The sequence below is a fragment of the Ovis aries genome, chromosome 23 (assembly GCF_016772045.2).
Source record: "Ovis aries strain OAR_USU_Benz2616 breed Rambouillet chromosome 23, ARS-UI_Ramb_v3.0, whole genome shotgun sequence".
In the NCBI taxonomy this organism is placed as follows: domain Eukaryota; kingdom Metazoa; phylum Chordata; class Mammalia; order Artiodactyla; family Bovidae; genus Ovis; species Ovis aries.
Window position 1 is genome coordinate 24,220,925 of NC_056076.1, and position 23,523 is coordinate 24,244,447.

A 23,523-nucleotide genomic window follows, 5' to 3' on the forward strand; every position below is an offset into this window, starting at 1 on the left:
CCTTTTGTGTTGAATTTATTTCCAAATATTATGTTTTTGACAAAAGTTTTAAAATATTGTCATAATGCTTTTAACATATTACTACCTTTGTAGGTAAACACTATTAATTCTCTTATGCTATCTTCCCCAAATTTATTTATTGTGGTCTTAAATAGAATATTTTACCTTCCTAGGTATTCAATCATACCATCTAAAATTGAAGAGATACATACATATTCAATATTATGCTAGTAATATTTGGTTTCTTTATCTACTTGGGTTTAGCTAAATTTCACAAAACATGATTAATAACAGTAGTGATAAAAGATAATTGTGGCCTCATTTTTGAGTTCAGTGGGTATGGGTTCAGCATTTTATGACTTATTTTGATATTATTTGTTGGTTCTTTATATTTGGGTATGTTTTCCTTTTGCTAGGTGAAAAATTATGGAAGCTAGTGAGTTTGTCAAATGGCTTTTTTGTGGAATTTTGGCCATATTCATGTTATTTTTTCTTTAATTTGTTGATAGCAGTATTTGCAATTTAAATTTTCTAATTTTTATCAATTCTTAAAAGTAAAATATGTTCTATTTTATCAAGATTAATTATTCATTTTAACACTGTTAGACTTGCTAAATTGTATTTGGAATCTCACATCAGTTTTCATAATGAAAACAGCATGCATTATTTTATAATATTTTAATCAATAGTTAAGTTACTGTAATTGCCTAGTTTGAAAGATAATTTATTTCTTACTTTACAAAAGAATGGAAAGCACCACAACTTATTTTGTGTATGTATGTATTTTTTCTTTAGCTAGATGATTGGAAAAGGCTTTATGATCAACTACACTGGAAGAAAAAAATTTATGAAAGTGAATATTTGGAAGTACTTAATAATTTTTATGCCACGGTAAGTTGATGTTTTCATATTTCCCACTAGAGCTTCATTCTGTTTTCCCAACTATTAGCTTGTACAACTAAAAGTAATTTCATTATTACACATTTTTTTCTTTTTGAGTTACATAAACAAGTATAAATGATTCTTTTTTTTTTTAAGAAATCAACATGGGATACTGAACTTTCTAATATTGCAAAGGATTTTTCTGATATTTCAATAGCATGTTCCCAATTGGTGGAAGAAAATAGAAGACTCAGTACTGATATTGAAACTATACTAGGTTATATCAATGACAGGTAATACTACCAATATGCTTTTCATTCTTATGTAACATATCTAATATGTTGAATATGATAAATGACTTCATCTTGTGTTCCTTCATTTGTGGATGGTGTGATGGTGTTTGTGTTTATGATCAGCTCACATTTTGTTTCTATTCCAAATGTTGCTCTTTAATCATTCTGAATAGCTTTAGAAAAATTAACATAGTGGAAAAATGATCTTATAAGAAGTTTTACATTCATTCATATCACTTCCTTTTAACATATTGTCTTATACTCGAAAATACTTTAAAATATGTCTAATCAGTTTCATGATCTCCTTCAGTCAATACTCAATTCTTCCCTGAAACTGCTAAACTGATTTCTTGGCTCATAAACCTGTGAATTTTCTTGATTCCTCTTTTCATTTCAGCCCTCATAGTCAACATGTTAACAGGAAATGTTAACTAATACTAAATTTTTAATCTGTCTGCTTTGCTCTACACCAGAACTCTGGTACAAACTGAACTTATGGTGTTTTCCAAAGCTGGTTTTGTGTAGCATTGGTAGTATAGTGGTGAGCATAGCTCCCTTTCAACACTGGTTTTCCTGCAGTAACTATGTTCCCTTTTCTAATACATTATCTACATTATGGTTAGTGCATTCTTTTTTCCTTCTATTTTTTAAATGTAAATATTATCCATTTCCTCCATACTTCCACTGATTTTAGCAGGGTGAGGGAACAAAGGCCCCACCTTAATGTATCCCACAAGGTCCCTCAGTAGGCAGGTATGCCTGGTTCTGCAACACAAGATTCATCCTTATTATTTGGTTCAAATATAGTGTTCTTGCTTCAACTTCTCCTTGTTACTTTTTTTCTCCAGCCTCTAAGGTGTTTTCATGCTAATTTCTTTTCAATAAATGTTTTTCCTTTAACTTCTACTTTAGTAAATTGCTGTCTATCCTGAAGATTACAGCTGGGGAGTCAGTTCTGGGAAGCTTTCATTGATTGTCTGGTTAAATCCAGTTCTTCTAGTATGTGTGTAGATGGCATATTTTCTCTTCTCCTTCACATCACTTGTCAGATTTGCAGGTGTTTTGTGTGTAAATATTTGACTGATGTCCATCTTCCTTAACAAATGGGAAGACATAAGCCATGGCCGTCTTTTCTTCATCACTAAATCTTCATCATCAAGCATAGTTCCTGACCCATACTATGCTGCTGCTGCTGCTGCTGCTAAGTCGCTTCAGTCATGTCTGACTCTGTGCGACCCCATAGACGGCAGCCCATCAGGCTCCCCCATCCCTGGGATTCTCCGGGCAAGAACACTGGAGTGGGTTGCCATTTCTTTCTCCAGTGCATGAAAGGAAAAGTAAAAGAGAAGTCGCTCTGTCGTGTCCGACTCAGAGACCCCATAGACTGCAGCCCACCTGGCTCCTCCATCCCTGGGATTCTCCAGGCGAGAGTACTGGAGTGGAGTGCCAGTGCCTTCTCCCCATACTATGCTATCCATTATTAATTATTGAAAGGAAGGGAAGCGGAAAGAATAGAGAGAGGTGATGATGATACTGGGCAGTTGTATATGAAGTTTGATACAATTTCTTTGTGCTTATTTTATCTTTGGATGATAGAATGAAACCATTAGTAAAATTCATCTGTATGTTAAACACACTATTTTAAAAGAAAGCAAAAGGATAACCTAAAATTGTAGCTGAATACTTTATTAAAAAAGAGAACCAGGGGAGAAGAAAAGTCTAAAGAGTTGGTAAGCTAATCACAAGACAGCTCTGGAGAAAAGGAAAAGAGTGTGAGTGTTAACTTCAGTAATGACCATCCGCCAAGTCTTAGTGGTGCGTGCGTGCTAAATCATTTGTAATGTCCGACTCTGTGTGACCCTATGGACTGTATGCTGCTAGGCTCCTCTGCCCATGGGATTCTCCAAGCAAGAATACTGGAGTGGGTTGCCATGCCCTTCTCCAGGGGATCTTTCTGACTCAAGGATCAAACCCACGTCTCTTACGTCTCCTGCATTGGCAGGTGTGTTCTTTACCACTAGCGCCACCTGGGAAGCCCAGTGGTATACAAGTATAAAGGTCTATTTGTCATTCATACTGAAGCTGAGCTGTGTCTGCTTGTGTGTGCTTCATGTTATTTCCGCTTTTCAGATCCAGAAGGATCAGATCTTTCTAGGGCATGTTGCTTTGGTAGCACAAGTGCATTAGTGAGATCACTCAGTGGCTCTATAGCTTCCGTAAAAGATGAAAAATTTTACTTCTGTTCATATTCCATTGACCAAAACAAGTTATATGGGCAAGTCCAATGTTAACCAGGCAGGAAGTCTAATCTTAAAAAGTGAGATAATGAACACTTGGGACGCTAGTACAGGAAGTGGGAATGTAACCATGGTCATAGAGAAGAATTTCCATAGTATACATTATGCTTGTTCATATAATACTTTAAGATGTCACTAATTTCTTTCCTCAAATTTGTATCTGAAACTTAAATCAGTGATTTTAGCAGCAGATTGAGAAGAAGCAGTGTTGAAGAGAGAAGTAGTAAAAGGTTTGCAGAATGAAAGAGAAATTGAAAGATATGCAGATAAGATCATATCTGCCATGTATCTAAGTAATGTTCCAAAAGAAGAGAAAACAAAGGACCGAGGCAAAATGTGATCACCTAAATCAGCGGTTCATATGTCACAGAAGTTCTTAGGATCCTCTTATTTTTGCAAGTCTCTTACTAAGACAGATAGATGCAAAAATAATTACTCATTTCCAAATTTCATTTGCTTTACTTCTAAGTCTTCTAAGTCATTTTATGATTCTGTTTTTTGCAGATATTTAAAGCTTATCTTTTGCTTCTTAAACATAATATGAGTAGTTATTTTATAATCTATGTCTGATAATGTAAATATGTGTAATTTTGTTACTTGCTTCTGTCTCTTATTCTTCTAGCTGATGCTTTTGCTGTTTCTTACCCTTGTGTTCTTGGCTGTCTTTAATGTGAGTTGTCCATTTTCTTTTGGAAAGCTTCTGTGGGAAATCTTTGAGTCCTAGGGAAAAGTTGTTAATCATTTGCATCTTTATATTTTTGAGAGTGGTTCTCCTTTTCAGTTTGCTTCCTTGAATATGCCCAAGACTTTAAAAAAAAAATTTTCCTCAACTGTGATATTCAAAGCTCCATTTTATCAAATTTTCAGGGCATTCAGAGTGAAAGCATCTTGTATGATCTTTTTAGCAGCTTGATTGTAATGCATATTTAGTGTAGAAAAGAAAATGTAAAATGTACAAAAACAGACTGAAAACCTAAAATCATGTCAATAAAAGTAATCACTGTTAATGTATTGCTATTTCTTTCTTGATGAAACTGTGTGTTCTTATTTTATTCTCATCATGGTATAGTTGAATTTTTGTCATATTGTTATACAGATTTCAAATACATCATTTAAATATCTAAATATCTATACAAAAGTCTATTATATGGGTGAACCTTAATTTTTGTGAGAATTACTCTAATTTGGGGGTTTTATTTTTATGCCTTATTTTAAATATATATGATTTTTTTGTTTAGAAATATTTCTTAGCATCATTGCTGTTTACAAATGTTAAATAGATTTATAGGAGAAGATTGGCTCTAATACTTTGAAGTTTCTAACACCTCTCTAAAACTGCTTTCCAGACTACCACTTATTGAAGCTGAGCAGTACATGAACTTGTTCCACTATGCACCTATGCTAACATGAAGATATTAATTAAATAATTAATTAAGTATATTATCTGTTGTTCCTATATAGTCCATTTTTAAATGGAAATATTAAAAGATAGATGCAATTTTCAACCAACTTTGTTCAGTACTCTGTATATAACAAATACCTGCAAGAGCTTTTGGTGATGATGATGGTATATGATTACTTACCTTGGAGTAGCAGTGCATAGTTAAACAATTTTGTCTTTCAAATAAACCAGCATCCATTTACAATGGACCCTTTGTATTTGGGTCTTTTGATGTGAGCAAATAATTTTCCTTGATTGCTTATTCGCATGATAGACAGGCTTCAGCAACGTATGTCAAGGAAATGAACTTGCTTAAGATGACTTGAAGTTGATTCGTTTGGATTTAGTTTGCTGAAGTTAACTGTGTGGTATGAATTTCTATATAGCCATTTTCTTACATTTAAGCTCTGTAAAATATTCTAAATACCTACTTCTAATGCTCTACCATACCTCAAGCAAGAAAATGCCTCTGTAACGGCAGTGATCCAAAGATGGGATTGATCATTGAGGGAAATGAGCAAAAAGGCTAATGAACACTATAAAGACAGACTGATATATTTTATGAAATATGTTTATCAAGAGTTAACAGGATGGTAATTTATTTGCAGAGATAGCAGTTAGAATATGATTGAAGTTGTTGAATAGCCTGGAATACTTAGAATGAATTCACAGGGTACTATGTTTTTCATACTCGTGTAGCTGTATTTTATCAGCCTATTAATCTGAGTTACTTCTTAGGAGTATAGATATAGAATGTGATTTTTTCAGCATTTAGCAGCAAACTTTTGAATGAAAATGCTTAAACTATTTTGGTTTTTCTTTTTTTTTTAAGTTTTCAGATATTAAAAGAGAAAATGGTATATGCCCTATTCAAAATTAACTACTCAGAGATGCATTAGCCTACTTTAGATTTTTTTTAAAGGGATTGAAATCTTGCAAGTAAATAGCCTTTCCTGTTTCTGTTCTCTCCCTCTTCAGAAGCAATCAAAATCTGAATTTGGTCTCTATTAAAGTACATACTAGAATTGGATTCTCAGTTCTTAGACGTCCAGATTCCTAACCATCTTGTCTTCTACCTCACATGAACCATCTTGTCATTTCCAACACTGGAGTTACCTACTGATCTTGATTTTAAAAATCCACTCCCTGACAAGCAGAACCTCTCTCTCCAGCTTACTTCCTCTTGTACTACTATTGCTGCAGCAATTATATAACCCTTTATGATGATTAGTCTCTCATCCCTAGTGTATTTGTATATCCCCTTCTCTTCCTTCCTTTTTTATACAACCTATTTATAATCAAAATAAGTATTCATTTAAAATAACTTCCAAAACTTTGTTTTTATGACCTGAAAGTATATCTTTGGACTAAACCAAGATCCTAACAGTTGATTGTGGCTAAGAAAATACAACTGTGCTCATTACTGTCACTATGGGTGGATACTGGTTTGGTGGACCCTAAAAGGTTATACAGGAGAAGAAAATGACAACCCACTCCAGTAGTCTTGCCTGGACAATCTCATGTATGGAGGAGCCTATTAGGCTACAGTCCATGGGGTTGCAAAGAGTTGGACACGACTGAGCAACTTCACTTTCACTTTCAAAGGTTATAGAAGGCGAAGCCTCTTTAGGAAAGAAGGAGCATAAAATTATAATACAGAGTGCCCATAGCCATTTTAATGTTTCTTGACAGAATATAAATTATATTAGAAAAAGAAAAATAGAGAAAACAGTTCTTAATAAATTGTGGTTAAAATATCTCATTTTTGCAAACTTAACAAAAACATATGACCATGTAAAAATACCATTAGGGGCACTCAAAGGACTTTTAAGGGCTAGAGGTCAGTTAGAGGCCTTCATATTTAAGCCTCATTAAGTCCCTTGGACTGCAAGGAGATCCAACCAGTCCATTCTGAAGGAGATCAACCCTGGGATTTCTTTGGAAGGACTGATGCTAAAACTGAAGTGCTGAGGTGCCAGTACTTTGGCACCTCATGCAGAGAGTTGACTCTTTGGAAAAGACTCTGATGCTGGGAGGGATTGGGGGCAGGAGGAGAAGGGGACGACAGAGGATGAGATGGCTGGATGGCATCACCAACTTGATGAATGTGAGTCTGAGTGAACTCTGGGAGTTGGTGATGGACAGGGAGGCCTGGTGTGCTGCAATACATGAGGTCGCAAAGAGTCGGACACGACTGAGCGACTGAAATGAACTGAACTGAACTGAACATTGGAATACATTTGCCCTTGAGTAAAACTTAAATTCTATGGCTATAAGTGTCAAGCAATATTTAACATGCCAAGAAATTTCTAGACACTTCAGTTTTTCTGACAACTGTTTCATATCCTCTTATTTGCCTCAATCCTAATATGCACATCACCCTCATTTTAAGCTAATAATCCCCCATTGTAATTCATAAAGAACATACATGCAATTAAATGGGAATTACCTTTTATCTTACCAACCTATTTGCATCTGTCTTCACACATTTTGATACAATAATGGAAGACTCTTCTGTATAGGCGGAAAAGGCAATGGCACCCCATTCCAGTACTCTTGCTGGAAAATCCCATGGACAGAGGAGCCTGGTAGGCTGCAGTCCATGGGGTCTCAAGGAGTCGGACATGACTGAGCGACTTCACTTTCACTTTTCACTTTCATGCATTGGAGAAGGAAATGGCAACCCACTCCAGTGTTCTTGCCTGGAGAATCCCAGGGACAAGGGAGCCTGGTGGGCTGCCGTCTGTGGGGTTGCACAGAGTCGGACACGACTGAAGCGACTTAGCAGCAGCTTCTGTATAGGAGTGCTCACTACCCATGCGCTTGCCACATGGACGCTGTTCTTGCTTAATGCACTCAGAGGTTTGACACAATTTTTTCCTCTTTTCCATGAATCATTGTTACTTTTCTCTATTTTAATACTTTATTAACATTGTATAATATTTCTCAGCTTAGAAGAAGCAAACACAAGATAAAGCAGAGCACTGCATCCCCAAAATGCCCTTCCATTCTTTGTGAGAAAAATCTTATTTAACTAGACACTGCTGTTTCCATAAACTCACACCTCATTTTCTATTCAATCCATATTCATTCAAACAAGGATTTTCTCAAGGTATCGTATTCTAGATCTGAAGTCATTTTTTCTCATTAGTTTGAAAGTATTATTCATTTTATTCTTTCATTTAATCTTTAAACTGTTGTACATATGTAAGGTGTATATCATGATGATTTGAATGCACATAGTGAAATGATGATCCCAATCAAGCTAATTAAGACATCATCTCATGCAGTTACCTTTTATGTGTATGCATGTAGTGTGAAAGTGAAGGTCAGTTGTGTCCGACTCTTTGCAACCCCATGGACTATATAGTCTCTGAAATTATCCAGACCAAAATAATGGCACTTGAGATATACAGTCTTAGCAAATTTCCTGTATTTAATACAGTATTGTTTTTACTATTAATTATAATCATCATGTTTTACATTAAATCTGAGCTTACCTGTATTTCATTTAGTTTTGCTTGATAAGACATCTGATGATATTTGGATGTCATTTCTTTGTAGATAATCTGTTTTTTTCTCTCTGGCAAGTTTAGAATTTTCTCTTCCTATTTTCAGAGTTCTGAAATTTCACTGTTGCACATCTACGGGGGTGTGTGTTTCTAGGTGTCTAATACATCCAGTTTAGTATTAAATGGGACTTTTCAATTTAATGACCCATCCTGGTTTTCAGTACTGGAAATTTTTCACATAAAATTTTGTTACATACACCTCCTATCATTTTATTTAAATGTTTTTCAGTGTTACTGAGGTACAAATGACAAAACTGTATACATTAAAAGCATGAAATGTAATGATTTGACATACATATCCTTTGAGAAATAATTAACACGCATCAATGACCTCACATAGTTACATTTTTTGTTTTCCTTTGTAGTGAATATCCTTAAGGCCCTAACTGCTGCTTTGCTTTCCAGTTCCATTTCTATTCTACAAACATGGTTAGCTCATTTGTGAGTGTAACTATATATACTTTTTGTATTTTCTTATTTTGTATGCCTCAGTGATTTATATTTGGAACAAAGACAGTACCCAGTGTGGGCAGTAACTGCCATAGAACCTAGTGGACAACCAGTCTGTGGACAACTAGTGTGGAGAGCTAATATGGACAGCTAGTGTGCCATAGAATCTTGTATTTCTCTGTGTCTTTGAGAATCTTACAGTGATATTAATGTCTTACCTTCTTTTTTTTCCCTACCAACTCTTTTCCCTTAGCTATTGGTTTTCTTTTTGAGAGTTTTAGTTGTTTTCTTTTGTTGAGTTTTGTTGTTTGTCTTTTTCATGGGCTGAATTTTTCTTCTATTTTATTATTCTTAGTAGCAATGTTATATAGGATTAGAAAGGATGGGTGGCTATAGAAGGAAAATCAGTGCTCTGAAATTTGAACATCTTGGTTTGCCAAGCCTTTCTTATTAATATGCTTTTTCTCATGATATTGAGCACAGCTTGACACTTAGAAGTAGCCATCAGGAGAAGCAGAAAAAGAAATGGAATTTTGGAATGTATTTTTCTCTTAGTTTAGATTAAGTGTATGGTTATTTCGTATTTTTGGCAACATAAAATGCGATTTTATTCCCTTTTATCATTATTAAATATATTTGCCTCAATAGATCCTCTTTTGGAATAATCATATCAATATTTATGCTTTTTTTTTTTTACAGTATAAGGAAAAAATCAGAGCTTGAGTCCGAAATCCAATCTCTTTTGAAAATGAGGTCAAAAAATGAAGATTTTCTTAAACAACTATACAAGGAAGCTTATAACATCGGTGCTATTTTTCACCTAACCAAATTTAAAACAGAGGAGTTAGAACAGAAAGTAGCAGAAGTGAGAAGAAAATTCAAGGTTTGTATCTCTGTGTTCTTGTTAGTTATGAAAAGTGTAATGAGCCTGAACTTTATTGATTTAATATTGATAGATTTTAATTTAAGCTATGTTAGTTTGTTTTTTTTTTTTTTCAGAAAAGTCACTCCTATAAATCAGAAGAAAAATCAGTTTTTCTTTAGAGGTTGGCCTTAATAGAAGAGAAATGGGGCTCAATGTAGCTAATCAACACTTGTGCTTACTCGTTTCTATCACCAACCTTAAACTACCTGGATCACCAGAAGAGAGTGATGCTTGGTTGTCTCCTCCTACATATCTAACATGTAAAATAGTTCCTGTCTCTGGCAGGAAAAAGAGATGATGGGAGGTGCCCTCGAACCCATACCAGGGAGTACCTACATTAGACCTGCAAGTTATTAGCTTCCAGAGTACCAAGCAATTAGTTGACCACAGTGCTGTGAAAACAACTGCTTATAGACCTCAAATTCACTCCTAAGTGAGAGAGATGACAAATAGCCACTCCCTGCCACTTGAAATAGAGACTACTAAAGTCAGCTTCATTACCACACCTGAAGGACCACTTTAACAGGCTACTTTTGTCCATCACACATCACATCCAGACCTCTCCCATCTTTGACATTTTGCGGGGGGGGCGGGTGGCTCTTCTGGGTCTTTGTTGCTGTGAGCAGGCTTTCTGTAGTCGTGGTGAGCAGGGGCTTGGGCTTCTCATTGTGGAAACTTCTCTTGTTGCAAAACATGGGCTCTAGGGAGCACGGGCTTCAGCAGTTGTGGTGCATGTGGGCTAAGTTGCCCTGCGTCATGTGGGATCTTAGTTCCTGGACCAGGAGTTGAACCTGTGTCCCCTGCATTGGCGGGAAAATTCTTAAACACTGAACCACCAGGGAAGTCCCACGGCATTCTTTTTTTAATTAAAGATTTTGGGTATACAAGTATCTGAAACATGTAGAATCCACATTTCTGTCCAGGCCCTGTAGTAGAACTATTCTCAATGAAGACTTTGTCTTGTGCTGTCTGACCTTAGGACATGTAGATTGCCTTCCCATAAGTGGTTCTGTATTGGAAGATCAGGGTTTTCTTCCCACACTGAGACCAGCTGTCTGGCTGACTTGGTGTGTTGCACCTGTGTCTCTTCCCATGGGTTATTTATTGAATGGGATTCTTGTATCTTATATATTCCAAAATTAGTATAATAAAAATTGTTTAGCAAAAATTAATCTCAAAATTATTTTAGAAATATGGCAGTGATTATGTTATTTATAATTTAATTTTTCATTAATATGTGTATATCTATGGCCATTGATTAATTTCTTCATTGAAACTGTCAGTGAACATGTCATGCACTGATTTGGCCATTTAACAATGTTTTATTTTTTTCAGGTGACAGGAAACCCTTAATATCATTCATGTATTTGTCCCATAGCTGTCACAACCTACTTTAACTCTTCACAAGTATTGCTTCACTAATCTGAGGCACTCATTTATTAAGAAGGATGTTGTATTGAACTGTTTATTTTTTTCTAAATTTTCCTGATGCCATAAACTACAATTTGTAGGTTAAGTGCAAATTTGATTTGACTCCACTGTACTTGCTTTGCCAAGGCAAAGTGTCTCTCTGGCTAGATCATGCAGAATTGAAGAAGTTGTTCATCAGATTCCTTATCACACTGTGGTAGCTGAGAGATAACTAGAAGGAAGTAACAGAATGAAATTACTCCATTCAGTAAATACTCCCTATTGTTAAACATATCTGCTAATCTCTAAATTGAATATATATAGGACACTAAATTTCTGTGATGTATTTATGTGTCAGAATGGTGATAACTTAAAAGTAAATTTATAGATAGTTTTTAGATAATTTGTATTTGTAGTAATTCATTTTTTATAATTTCTCCCTTTGTAATGACCCACTGTATTTCATTGACTAATTAAAGAAAGTCTATATAATTTTCTGAGTCAGGGCATCATGTTTTCCTTGCAGAAAATTTTGTGTGTTTGTTGATCCTGGCCTGAAATTAGTCCTTAGTATGTGTCTTCCAGAAATTCATTACCACCTCTGAGCTAGATTTGAAAAATAACCTTGACGGGGGAGCCTGGTGGGCTGCTGTCTATGGGGTCGCACAGAGTTGGACATGACTGAAGCGACTTAGCAGCAGCAGCAGCAGCAGCAGTGTCTAAGAAGTAGACTTTCTGAATTTTCTTTTTCAAATGTATCATAAAATGCCCCAATAAGTTTTAGGCAACTTAGACTAGAAGCAACTTTGAACAATCAAAATACCTAGAAGTTTCTGGAATTTTCCAGCTGTTGCAAATGATTTGCCACAGTATTTCCATACATTCAATCCTAATAACTGGTCTATTCAGAAAAGACGTGATTAGCCAAGTCCTAGGATAAAATTAGCTAATAGTGATGGGAGATGAATCAATAAAAGGGAAAAATGTGTTCAATTATGGTGTGACCAGAAAATCATCCAGTGTTATCTGGAGAATGTGATACTGTAAAAAATAAATCTTGAAAGCTCTCATCAGATGTTAAGAAATTCTTAACACTTCAGAAGAAGATTTCTTTGCAAGCTGCAGGAATTTGCAGGGCTTTTTGTTCGGACATATTGGAATTTTGGTGAAAAAGTAAAATATGAAGCCACTCTGATTCTAGGATAAACTTATAGTGTTAGAACTAAGTGGAAACTTAGTAGAAAAGAAGGATGGCAGTAGAAAGGGTGACAGAGTTTTCTGCAAGCTTATTATATCCAGGTCTCTTTATACAAGTTAAGTAATTTAACATTCATAATTCTGTGTGGTTGTTTTTAATATGCTCACTTTGGAGTTATTAATACACTTATTGTAGAGTGATTTTCCAAAGTAGCATGGCTTTTAGGTAGCTGTGGTGACTTTGGGGACAAGATCTTCTGATGGTGATCTTGGAATAAACTAGTCGATTGGATACTAACTAAAGATACACTCCGAACAACAAAAATTCAGTTAGGTTCAAAAATTCAAAATAACCATAGCAGGGATCGTTATTAAGACTTTGGATTTTTTAGGATGGCATTAGGGTCACAGCAAAATTGAGTTGAAGGACAGAGTATTTTAACTGCCGTAAAAATCTTGCATGTTCCTCCTCTTCATTCCTCTCCCAAAACCATGGCAACCACTGATCTTTTACTCCATACTTTCACCTTTTCGACATTGTCCTATAGTTGAGATCATGCAATAGATAGCCTTTTCAGATAGATTTCTTTCATTTACTAATAGGCATTTAAGGTTTTTCTCTGTGTTTTCATGCATATAATAGCTCATTTCTTTTTAGCACTGAATAATATGCTAGTCTGGATGCCACAGTTTATCCATTCATCTATTGATAAGTATCTGAGTTGCTTCCAAGTATTGGCAGCTATTAATAAAGTCACTATAAATATCGTGTGCAGGTGTTTGTGTGGATCTGTGTTTCCAACTCCTTTGTGTAAATACCAAGTAATGTGATTGCTGGATCTTACAATAAGAATATAGTTTTGTCTCAGACCAAAACGTCTTCCAGAGTGGTTGGATCATCTGTTTCTTCTGTGAATTTTGGAAGATTGTGCCTCTCAAGGAATTGGTCATTATTTAGGCTATGTAATTTTTAAGCAAATAATTTTTCAGTGTTCCTTTATTATCCTTACAATGTACATGGGATTTGTAGTGATGTCTCTTTTTTCATTCTTTTCTTCTGCATATTTTGTATTTAATTTGCTGTTGTTTTTATCGGTTTCTAAGGTGGAAACCTAGGTTTTTGATTTTAGATCTTTCTTATTTTCTGATATATGTATTAAGTGCTGTGATTTTCCTTCTTAAGTACTGCTTTTACTGCGTATCACAAATTTTGGTAAATTACATCCCCATTTTTATTTAGTTCAAAATATTTTAAAATCTTTTGCAGTTGATTCTTTGACTATGTATTATTTAAAAATGTGTTTAGTCTCTACATATTTTGGAATTTTCTGGTTATCTTTCTGTTACTGATTTCTAGTTTAATTCCATTGTAGTCTGATCACAGATATTATATGATTCTGTTTCAAAAATTTAGATGTTTAATGGTTATTTTTTGTTTTTTTTAATTGAAGTATAATTGATTTACAATGTTATGCTAGTTTCTTGTACAGTAATGTAATTCAAGTATATATATATTCTTTTTCACATTACTTTTCATTGTAGTTTAGTTCAGTTCAGTTCAGTTCAGTTGCTCAGTTGTGTCCGACTCTTTTCAACCCCATGAATCACAGCACACCAGGCCTCCCTGTTCATCACCAACTCCCAGAGTTCATTCAAACTCATGTCCAACGAGATGGTGATGCCATCCAGCCATCTCATCCTCTGTCGTCCCCTTCTCCTCCTGCCTCCAATCCCTCCCAGCATCAGAGTCTTTTCCAATGAGTCAACTCTTCGCATGAGGTGGCCAAAGTACTGGAGTTTCAGCTTTAGCATCAGTCCTTCCAATGAACACCCAGGACTCATCTCCTTTAGGATGGACTGGGTGGATCTCCTTCCAGTCCAAGGGACTCTCAAGAGTCTTCTCCAACACCACAGTTCAAAAGCATCAATTCTTCAGCACTCAGCTTTCTTCACAGCCCAACTCTCACATTCATACATGACCACAGGAAAAACCATAGCCTTGATTAGACGGACCTTAGTCGGCAACGTAATGTCTCTGCTTTTGAATATGCTATCTAGGTTGGTCATAACTTTCCTTCCAGGGAGTAAGTGTCTTTTAATTTCATGGCTGCAGTCACCATCTGCAGTGATTTTGGAGCTCCCAAAAATAAAGTCTGAGCCTGTTTCCACTCTTTCCCCATCTATTTCCCATGAAGTGATGGGACAAGATGCCATGATCTTCGTTTTCTGAATGTTGAGCTTAAGCCAGCTTTTTCACTCTCCTCTTTCACTTTCATCAAGAGGCTTTTTAGTTCTTCACTTTCTGCCATAAGGGTGGTGTCATCTGCATATCTGAGATGATTGATATTTCTCCCGGCAATCTTGATTCCAGCTTGTGTAGTTTAGTAGAGGATACTAAATATAGTTCCCTGTGCTATACAGTATGATTTTTATCTATTTATACACAGTAGTTTGTATCTGCCAACCCCAAACTCCTAATTCACCCCTCCCCACCTCCGTCCCCTTCTGGTAATGATAAGTTTGTTTTCTGAGTCTGTTCTGGTTCATGAAGGGTTCATTTGTGTCAATTTTAGATTATACATATAAGTGATATCATATGGAATTTGTCTTTCTCTGTTTGACTTATTTCACTTAGTATTTAATCTCTAGGTCCATCCATGTTTCTGCAAATAGTATTATGCCATTCTTTTTCATGGCTGAGTAGTGTTTTTTAAGTGTCATTTTTAATGCTATGTGAAAAAGACAATGTGTTATGTCCTTGGACTGTTCTAGGCCACAGTAATATGGTCTATAACTTTATAGTTTAGAAGTTAGTTTTCTTGAGTTGTCTTCCCCCCCAAATATTTCAAGCAACCCAGAACTTTTTTTAGAGAAAAATCTTGGCTCTCGCTTCAACTATTTGTTCATTTCTGAATCAAAGCTTATAGACCGTTTATTTGACTAAAGTAAAAGTCAGAACCTACTGAGCAAGTCCATTTCAATTAACAGAACAGAGCTTTAATAAGCCAAAATTTGATTTGTGCACTATACAGCTTCTATTCCTAATTCCAGATAAGACTGATGGGTTTTTTTTTTGCAATTATTAAATTTATTTTTGTTGGAATATAGTTGCTTTACAATCTTGCGTTAATTTCTGCTGTACAGCAAAGTGATCAGCTATATGTATAATACAACCCTTCTTTTTTGGATTTCCTTCCAATGCAGGTCATCACAGAGTACTGAGTAGAGAGTTCCTTATGCAATACAGTAGGTTCTCATTAGTTATCTGTATATGTCAGTCCCAATCTCCCACCATCCCTTCCCCCTTGGTATCCATACATTTGTTCTCTATATCTGTGTCTCTATTTCTGCTTTGCAAATAAATTCATCTGTATCATTTTTCTAGATTTCACATATATGCAATATTATATAATATTTCTTTTTCTCTTTCTGACTTCACACTGCATGACAGTCTCTGGGTCCATCCACATCTCTGCAGATGGCATCAGTTCATTCCTTTTTATGGCTGAGTAATATTCCAGTGTGTGTGTGTTTATGTGTGTGTGTACAGATTTATCCATTCTTTTGCTGATGGACATTTAGGTTGCTTCCATGTCCAAGCTATTGTAATCAGTGCTTCAGTGAACACTGGCATGCTTGTATCCTTCTGAATTATAGTTTTCTCTGGGTATATGCCCAGGAGTGCATTTGTTGGGTCATATGGGAGCTCTGTTTTTAGTTTTATAAGAACCTCTGTACTGTTCTGCAGAGTGACTGTACCAATTTACATTCCCAGCAACATTGTAAGAGGGTCCCTTTTCTCCATACTTCTCTCCAGTGCTTATTGTTTGTAGATTTTTTGATGATGGCTCTTCTGTCTGTTGTGAGGTGTTCCCTCATTGTAGTGGTTTTGATTTGCATTTCTCTAATTTTTAATCAGTGATGTTGAGCATCTTTCATATGTTTGTTGGCCCTCTGTATGTCATGTTTTGGGAGAAATGTCTACAGTGGAGAAGAGACAGTCTCTTCAGTGAGGGATTCTGGGAAGACTGGACAGCTACATGTAAAAGAATGATGTTAGAACACTCTCTAACACCATACAGAAAAATAAACTCAAAGTGGAATAAAGACCTACATATAAGGCCAGACACTATAAACCTCTTAGAAGAAAACATATTCAGAACACTCTTGGACATAAATTGCAGCAAGATCTTTTTGACTCATCTCCTGGAGTAATGAAAATAAAAATAAATGAATGAGACCTAATTAAACTTAAAAGATTTTGCACAGCAGAGGAAGCCATAAACAAGATGAAAAGATAACCTTTAGATTTGGAGAATATTTGCAAATGAAGTAGCTGACAAGGGATTAATCTCCAAAATATACAAACAGCTCATGCAACTCAATATTAAAAAACAAGGCAAACAAACAAATCAAAAAATGGACAGAAGACATGATGGTATTTATAAAATGATTATATAATGAATATTCTGATATTTTTTCATTAAGATTCTTGAGGGTTTATGTCTCATTAAAATCTAGAGGATATTATTTTCACCATCTGCTACTGCCTCTATTGTGTTATGAACTGATACTGTGTCCTTGGCTTTTAACAAAGGCTGGTAAAAGTATGTTCAAAGTTGACCATTGGTACTTAGGTTTTTCACAGTAGTGAGAGAAGTGGTTATACTGTTCAAAATGTTCAAAAATCAATGCACCTGGTTTACTTTAGATTTCAGAACTAAGAGAAAATTTTTATTGATATAAAATTTATTATTATTAATTATTAATCTCTTATTATTAATTAAGCATGCTCTAAAGTTTCGTGTGTCCCTCTGTTTTAAGTAACCTAGAAGCTCAGAGTCACTTGTGCTTTAAATTGATAGCATAGTCACTCTTCTTTATCTCTCTGATCCGTATTTTCTTTTCCTTTGTCCCATTGGATTTTAGTTTACTAAGATTCTTCTCTACTACATTCAGAGGAGGAATACTTCAGCAAAGTTGAATGAAAGGAAGTCATTAATTGTAATACTGGGACCCAATTAGTGGTACATGTTTACTGGGGAAAAGTTTAACGGTACAAATAAAAGAGAAATAGAGTGAAGGTATGTTAAGGCTTAAGTCCTTCAAAAGGCAACTAGGTGTTCCCTTAGTTAAGTACCAGTTTATTTTCCTGACACATGTACATGGGAGTAGTAAATAGACCTGAGAGGTATTATATAAATAAAGCATATTGATGGTACAAACACTTGAGAACAAAATTAAACTTTATTTGACTTGTTGCAAAAACTATATGAAAACATAACTTCCATTCCTATTCTACTGGATTAGAGCTTTGTTTGCCAGACAAGAGGTGATGAATTAACTCTTTAGTATTTCCATTTAAATCTGTGAATTTTGTTTCTTTTTCTCTCTTTTCAAAGGGATATGTGATTTTGTTGAAAGAGTATAGGTTTTGGAGTCAAATGTTTCATAATTTAAATTCCTGTTCTGCTAAGTATTTATTTTGAAAATATTGCTTAACCATATTGAGCCTAGGTTTTTCATCTCTTAAATGTGTATGACAATACTTACATTGTGCCTTGTGTGATAAATGAATAATATTGAATATAAAACATTTTGGAGCCTGAAAGATGATATAATTTCAAAAATATTAGGGATAAACAACTTAAAAGATACTTCATAGAATAGGGCTACTTTCACTTTTTAGGATAATACAGTCTTCAATAATTGACTTGAACATTTAACTCAAGTCTGTCTCCTGATAATGTGTAGATTCTAAGTAACATATTGAAAGTAATCTATTTTTTGAATGCTTAATGTGAATATCTCCTTCAGTCTACTACTTTGTATGCACTATCTTCCACTCTTACAGTAATTTTGTGAAAAAAGAACATGTTATGCCAATTTTACATAAATCAAAACTAATATTTGATAAAGGCAAAGACATATCAGTATAGTGACTCTCATAAGCTGCTGGAGTATCCAGCTCAGTATAAATTAATAGAACCTTTCTGAAAAGTTAATTTATCAATAATAAGTAAAGAATTTGAAGTGTATTCATAATCTATAATTCATTAACATTATTTAGAAATATAGGGCTTAAAATCACCAGATAACGAAGATAAACAGAAGCTGCTGCTGCTAAGTCGCTTCAGTCTATATAGATGCAATTTGAAGGTGTTTATGATTAATTACTTAATAACTGCCAGAAAATATGTTACAGAGGGACAAGAATTATTGTCTATTTTCTACACTGCTGCATCCCTAGGTCTAATAATACTTAGAAAAAAGTAAGTACTCAGTAAATTTTTATGGAAAGCTTGAGTACATAGTTAACATACAGTGGGAAAATTTAAATATACAGATTTCTAGGTAATAGAGTAATACAAGTGTAATTTTACCCAAGGTAGTATTCAATCTCTAGATCTAAAAAGGAATGGACCAAAAAGTCAAAATGTGTATCTCTGGCTTTATGGGTTCATTTTAATTTTTTTAGTTTTAAAATATTTCTACAGAAAGCACATATACCTTCATAAAAAATGATAGATGAAGTAGCAGCACTGTTGTATTTACTTTTGGGTAGAACCGGGTTGGGTGGGCTGCCTCCTGGACTTGCTTTAGGGTCCTGACCACCTAAAACTGCTCTAGCAATTCACAGCCAGAGCTGCCCTGCACCACTAACTCAGCCCAGCCCACTTGCAGAAATCCCATATTTTGCTCTATGGTTTTAATTCTTAAAGTCTATTTCTCTCTCTTCATGTCTCATACCTTATGTAATGAATTCTACAACCTTTTCCTTAGTGCCCCCTTTTGTCACTGGAAATGAAAGGGATGAAACATCCGTGATTATCAGCTTAGATCTATTTATGTTTAGTTTCTCCTTCCATTTTCTCTTTAAACATGGGTCTCTGGACACAGAGCATTGACTGTTCCACTTTGCTCTTCAGCTGTCCTTTCTGCTCACGCAGGAGTCTCTTCCATTAGAATAGCTCTCTGCTGCCACCTGCTGGTTTCTGGCTGCTAAAACCGGGCAGCAAGTCAACCACCGGGATGGTTTCAGCGAAGGCTCTTCCGAGCCTCTGAGATGCTGTCACTCCCTTCCCTCAGTTTCTTTCAAACTCTTCAAAGCGATCTTTTTAATCCATTTTTATTCCTTTTCTCCAAAATCATATTTGAGTAGTTGTGACAGAGACCTTATAGCCACGAAGTGTAGATTATTTATTGTCTAGCCCTTTACAGGGAAAGCTTACAGACCCTGCTCTGAAGCATGTAGGAATAGCAGACGCAGGGGATATTCACTGCCCGTAGAGATGCAAGAACATACCCACATAAGAGTCAGTTGTGGAAGAAGTTGTTCTCCTGCAAAGCAGGGTAAGGCATTATGGAAGAGGGTGGCTGTGTTCAGTGCGTGGCCCAGAAGCAGAGAACCTTGGTGTAGGTTGACTGGAGTGTGAATAGAGTTTCTGGGTGGAGAACCTGGCTGAGGGCTCGCAGACCAGCCGACAGCAGTTGTACTTGAGGAAGGAGAAATTAGTGAGAACCAAAACAAGGCTGAGAATCCCCCTTGCTTGTAAGCCCCTCTGAGCCCTCTACTGATAAAGCCCCATTTTACTCCAGCCGGCAGAATACTGTTCACTGTTCACCCACAATACCCAACTCCAGTATCTCAAATAAGAGTTAAGAGTGCAGTGAGAACTAACAGACAGTAATTAGGTAACTGGCACAAATATACAATGCACACACACACTTCGCTCATTTGGTTGCTTGCCGCATGATTGAGTTATAGCATGTTGCATTTGTTATCACTTTTAAGTTCCGTTTAATCTTATAATGTCCCTTACACTTTTGTTTAGTTTGTCTCTCATCACACAGACATTTTTTAAGGCGTCAAGGCCAGTTCAGTTCAGTTCAGTCGCTCAGTCGTGTCTGACTCTTTGCAACCCCATGAATCGCAGCACGCCAGGCCGCCCTTTCCATCACCATCTCCCAGAGTTCACTCAGAGTCACATCCATCGAGTCCGTGATGCCATCCAGCCATCTCATCCTCGGTCATCACCTTCTCCTCCTGCCCCCAATCCCTCCCAGCATCAGAGTCTTTTCCAATGAGTCAACTCTTCGCATGAGGTGGCCAAAGTACTGGAGTTTCAGCTTCAGCATCATTCCTTCCAAAGAATTCCCAGGGTTTATCTCCTTCAGAATGGACTGGTGGGATCTCCTTGAAGTCCAAGGGACTCTCAAGAGTCTTCTCCAATACCACAGTGCAAAAGCATCAATTCTTTGGCACTCAGCCTTCTTCACAGTCCAACTCTCACTTCCATACGTGACCACAGGAAAAACCATAGCCTTGACTAGACGGACCTTAGTCGGCAACTTAATGTCTCTGCTTTTGAATATGCTATCTAGGTTGGTCATAACTTTTCTTCCAAGGAGTAAGCGTCTTTTAATTTCATGGCTGCAGTCACAATCTGCAGTGATTTTGGAGCCCCAAACAATAAAGTCTGACACTGTTTCTACTGTTTCCCCATCTATTTCCCATGAAGTGATGGGACCGGATGCCATGATCTTCGTTTTCTCAATGTTGAGCTTTAGGCCAACTTTTCGCTCTCCTCTTTCACTATCAAGAGGCTTTTTAGTTCCTCTTCACTTTCTGCCATAAGGGCAGTGTCATCTGCATATCTGAGATTATTGATATTCTCCCTGCAATCTTGATTCCAGCTTGTGTTTCTTCCAGTCCAGCGTTTCTCATGATGTAATCTGCATATAAGTTAAATAGTCAGGGTGACAATATACAGCCTTGACGTACTCCTTTTCCTATTTGGAACCAGTCTGTTGTGCCATGACCAGTTCTAACTGTTGCTTCCTGACCTGCACACAGATTTCTTAAGAGGCAGGTTAGGTGGTCTGGTATTCCCATCTCTTTCAGAATTTTCCACAGTTGATTGTGATCCACACAGTCAAAGGCTTTGACATAGTCAATAAAGCAGAAATAGATGTTTTTCTGGGACTCTCTTGCTTTTTCCATGATCCAGCGGATGTTGGCAATTTGATCTCTGGTTCCTCTGCCTTTGCTAAAACCAGCTTGAACGTCAGGGAGTTCACGGTTCATGTATTGCTGAAGCCTGGCTTGGAGAATTTTGAGCATTACTTTACTAGCATGTGAGATGAGTGCAGTTGTGCAGTAGTTTGAGCATTCTTTGGCATTGCCTCTCTTTGGGATTGGAATGAAAACTGACCTTTTCCAGTCCTGTGGCCACTGCTGAGTTTTCCAAATGTGCTGGCATATTGAGTGCAGCACTTTCACAGCATCATCTTTCAGGATTTGAAACAGCTCAACTGGAATTTCATCACCTCCACTAGCTTTGTTCTTAGTGATGCTTTCTAAGGCCCACTTGACTTCACATTCCAGGATGTCTGGCTCTAGATTAGTGATCACATCATCATGACTATCTGGGTCGTGAAGATCTTTTTTATACAGTTCTTCCGTGTATTCTTGCCACCTCTTCTTAATATCTTCCTCTTCTGTTAGGTCCCTACCATTTCTGTCCTTTATCGAGCCCATCTTTGCATGAAATGTTCCCTTGGTATCTCTAATTTTCTTGAAGAGATCTCTAGTCTTTCCCATTCTGTTGTTTTCCTCTATTTCTTTGCATTGATCGCTGAAGAAGGCTTTCTTATCTCTTCTTGCTATTCTTTGGAACTCTGCATTCAGATGCCTATATCTTTCCTTTTCTCCTTTGCTTTTCACCTCTCTTCTATTCACAGCTATTTCTAAGGCCTCCCCAGACAGCTATTTTGCTTTTTTGCATTTCTTTTCCCTGGGGATGATCTTGATCCCTGTCTCCTGCACAATGTCACGAACTTCATTCCATAGTTCATCAGGCACTCTATCTATCAGATCTAGGCCCTTAAATCTATTTCTCATTTCCACTGTATAATCATAAGGGATTTGATTTAGGTCATACCTGAATGGTCTAGTGGTTTTCCCTACTTTCTTCAATTTGAGTCTGAATTTGGTAATAAAGAGTTCATGATCAGAGCCACAGTCAGCTCCTGGTCTTGTTTTTGTTGACTATATACAGCTTCTCCATGTTTGGCTGCAAAGAATATAATCAATCTGATTTCGGTGTTGACCATCTGGTGATGTCCATGTGTAGAGTCTTCTCTTGTGTTGTTGGAAGAGGGTGTTTGCTATGACAAGTGCGTTTTCTTGGCAAAACTCTATTAGTTTTGCCCTGCTTCATTCCGCATTCCAAGGCCAAATTTGCCTGTTACTTCAGGTGTTTTTTGACTTCCTACTTTTGCATTCCAGTCCCCACTTTGCAGAATTTCTCTCAATGTGGATTGATCTTTGTGTTTACTCATGATTAGATTCAGGTAAATCACTTGTGGCAGGAATATTACATAAGTTATAATAGTGTATCAATAAGACATATTATAAAACACATGGTGTAAGTTTGTCTCATAACCAGTGATAGCTGTTGTTGTGATTCAGTCACTAAGTCGTGTCCGAATGTTTGCCACCCCATGGACTGTATAGCATACAGTCCTCCCCTGTCCTTCACTGTCTCCCAGAGTTTGCTTAAACTCATGTCCATTGAGTCAGTCGTGGTATCTAACTGTCTCATCCTCTGCCACCTTTTTCTCCTTTTGCCTTCAATATTTCCCATCTTCAGAGTGTTTTCCAGTGAGTCAGTTCTGTGCATCAGGTGGCCAAAGTGATAGCTAGTAATAATAAGTTTGATCATTTGGTTAAAGTTATGGTTTATCCATGCTCCTGCTATAATTAAAAAGTACTCAACTGAGTGATTATCTTCCCTAGTAGCTCAGATGGTAAAGAATCCGCCTACACTGTGGGAGACCTGGGTTGAATCCCTGGGCCAGGAAGATCCCCTGGCGAAGGGATAGGGTACCCACTTCAGTATTCTGGCCTGAAGAATCCCATAGACTCTCCATAGAATCCCAGCCCATGGGGTCGCAAAGAGTTGAACACGACTGTGCAGACTTTCACTTTTACTTTCAACTGAGTGGTATCGTAAGAATATGGAAATGTTTCCAAAAAGTTCACCCAGTGGAC

At 36.5% G+C, this 23,523-nt stretch overlaps 1 protein-coding gene across 1 annotated transcript in view; it reads left to right on the top strand.

Moving 5' to 3' along the window:
- Positions 1 to 23,523, top strand: part of CCDC178 (coiled-coil domain containing 178) — a 379,940-nt gene that overhangs the window by 71,067 nt on the left and 285,350 nt on the right. The window contains exons 10-12 of the mRNA XM_027960835.2: positions 796 to 891; positions 1,039 to 1,175; positions 9,635 to 9,818. Of these exons, the coding sequence (XP_027816636.1) occupies positions 796 to 891; positions 1,039 to 1,175; positions 9,635 to 9,818 (417 nt within the window). The remainder of the gene's footprint in view (positions 1 to 795; positions 892 to 1,038; positions 1,176 to 9,634; positions 9,819 to 23,523) is intronic.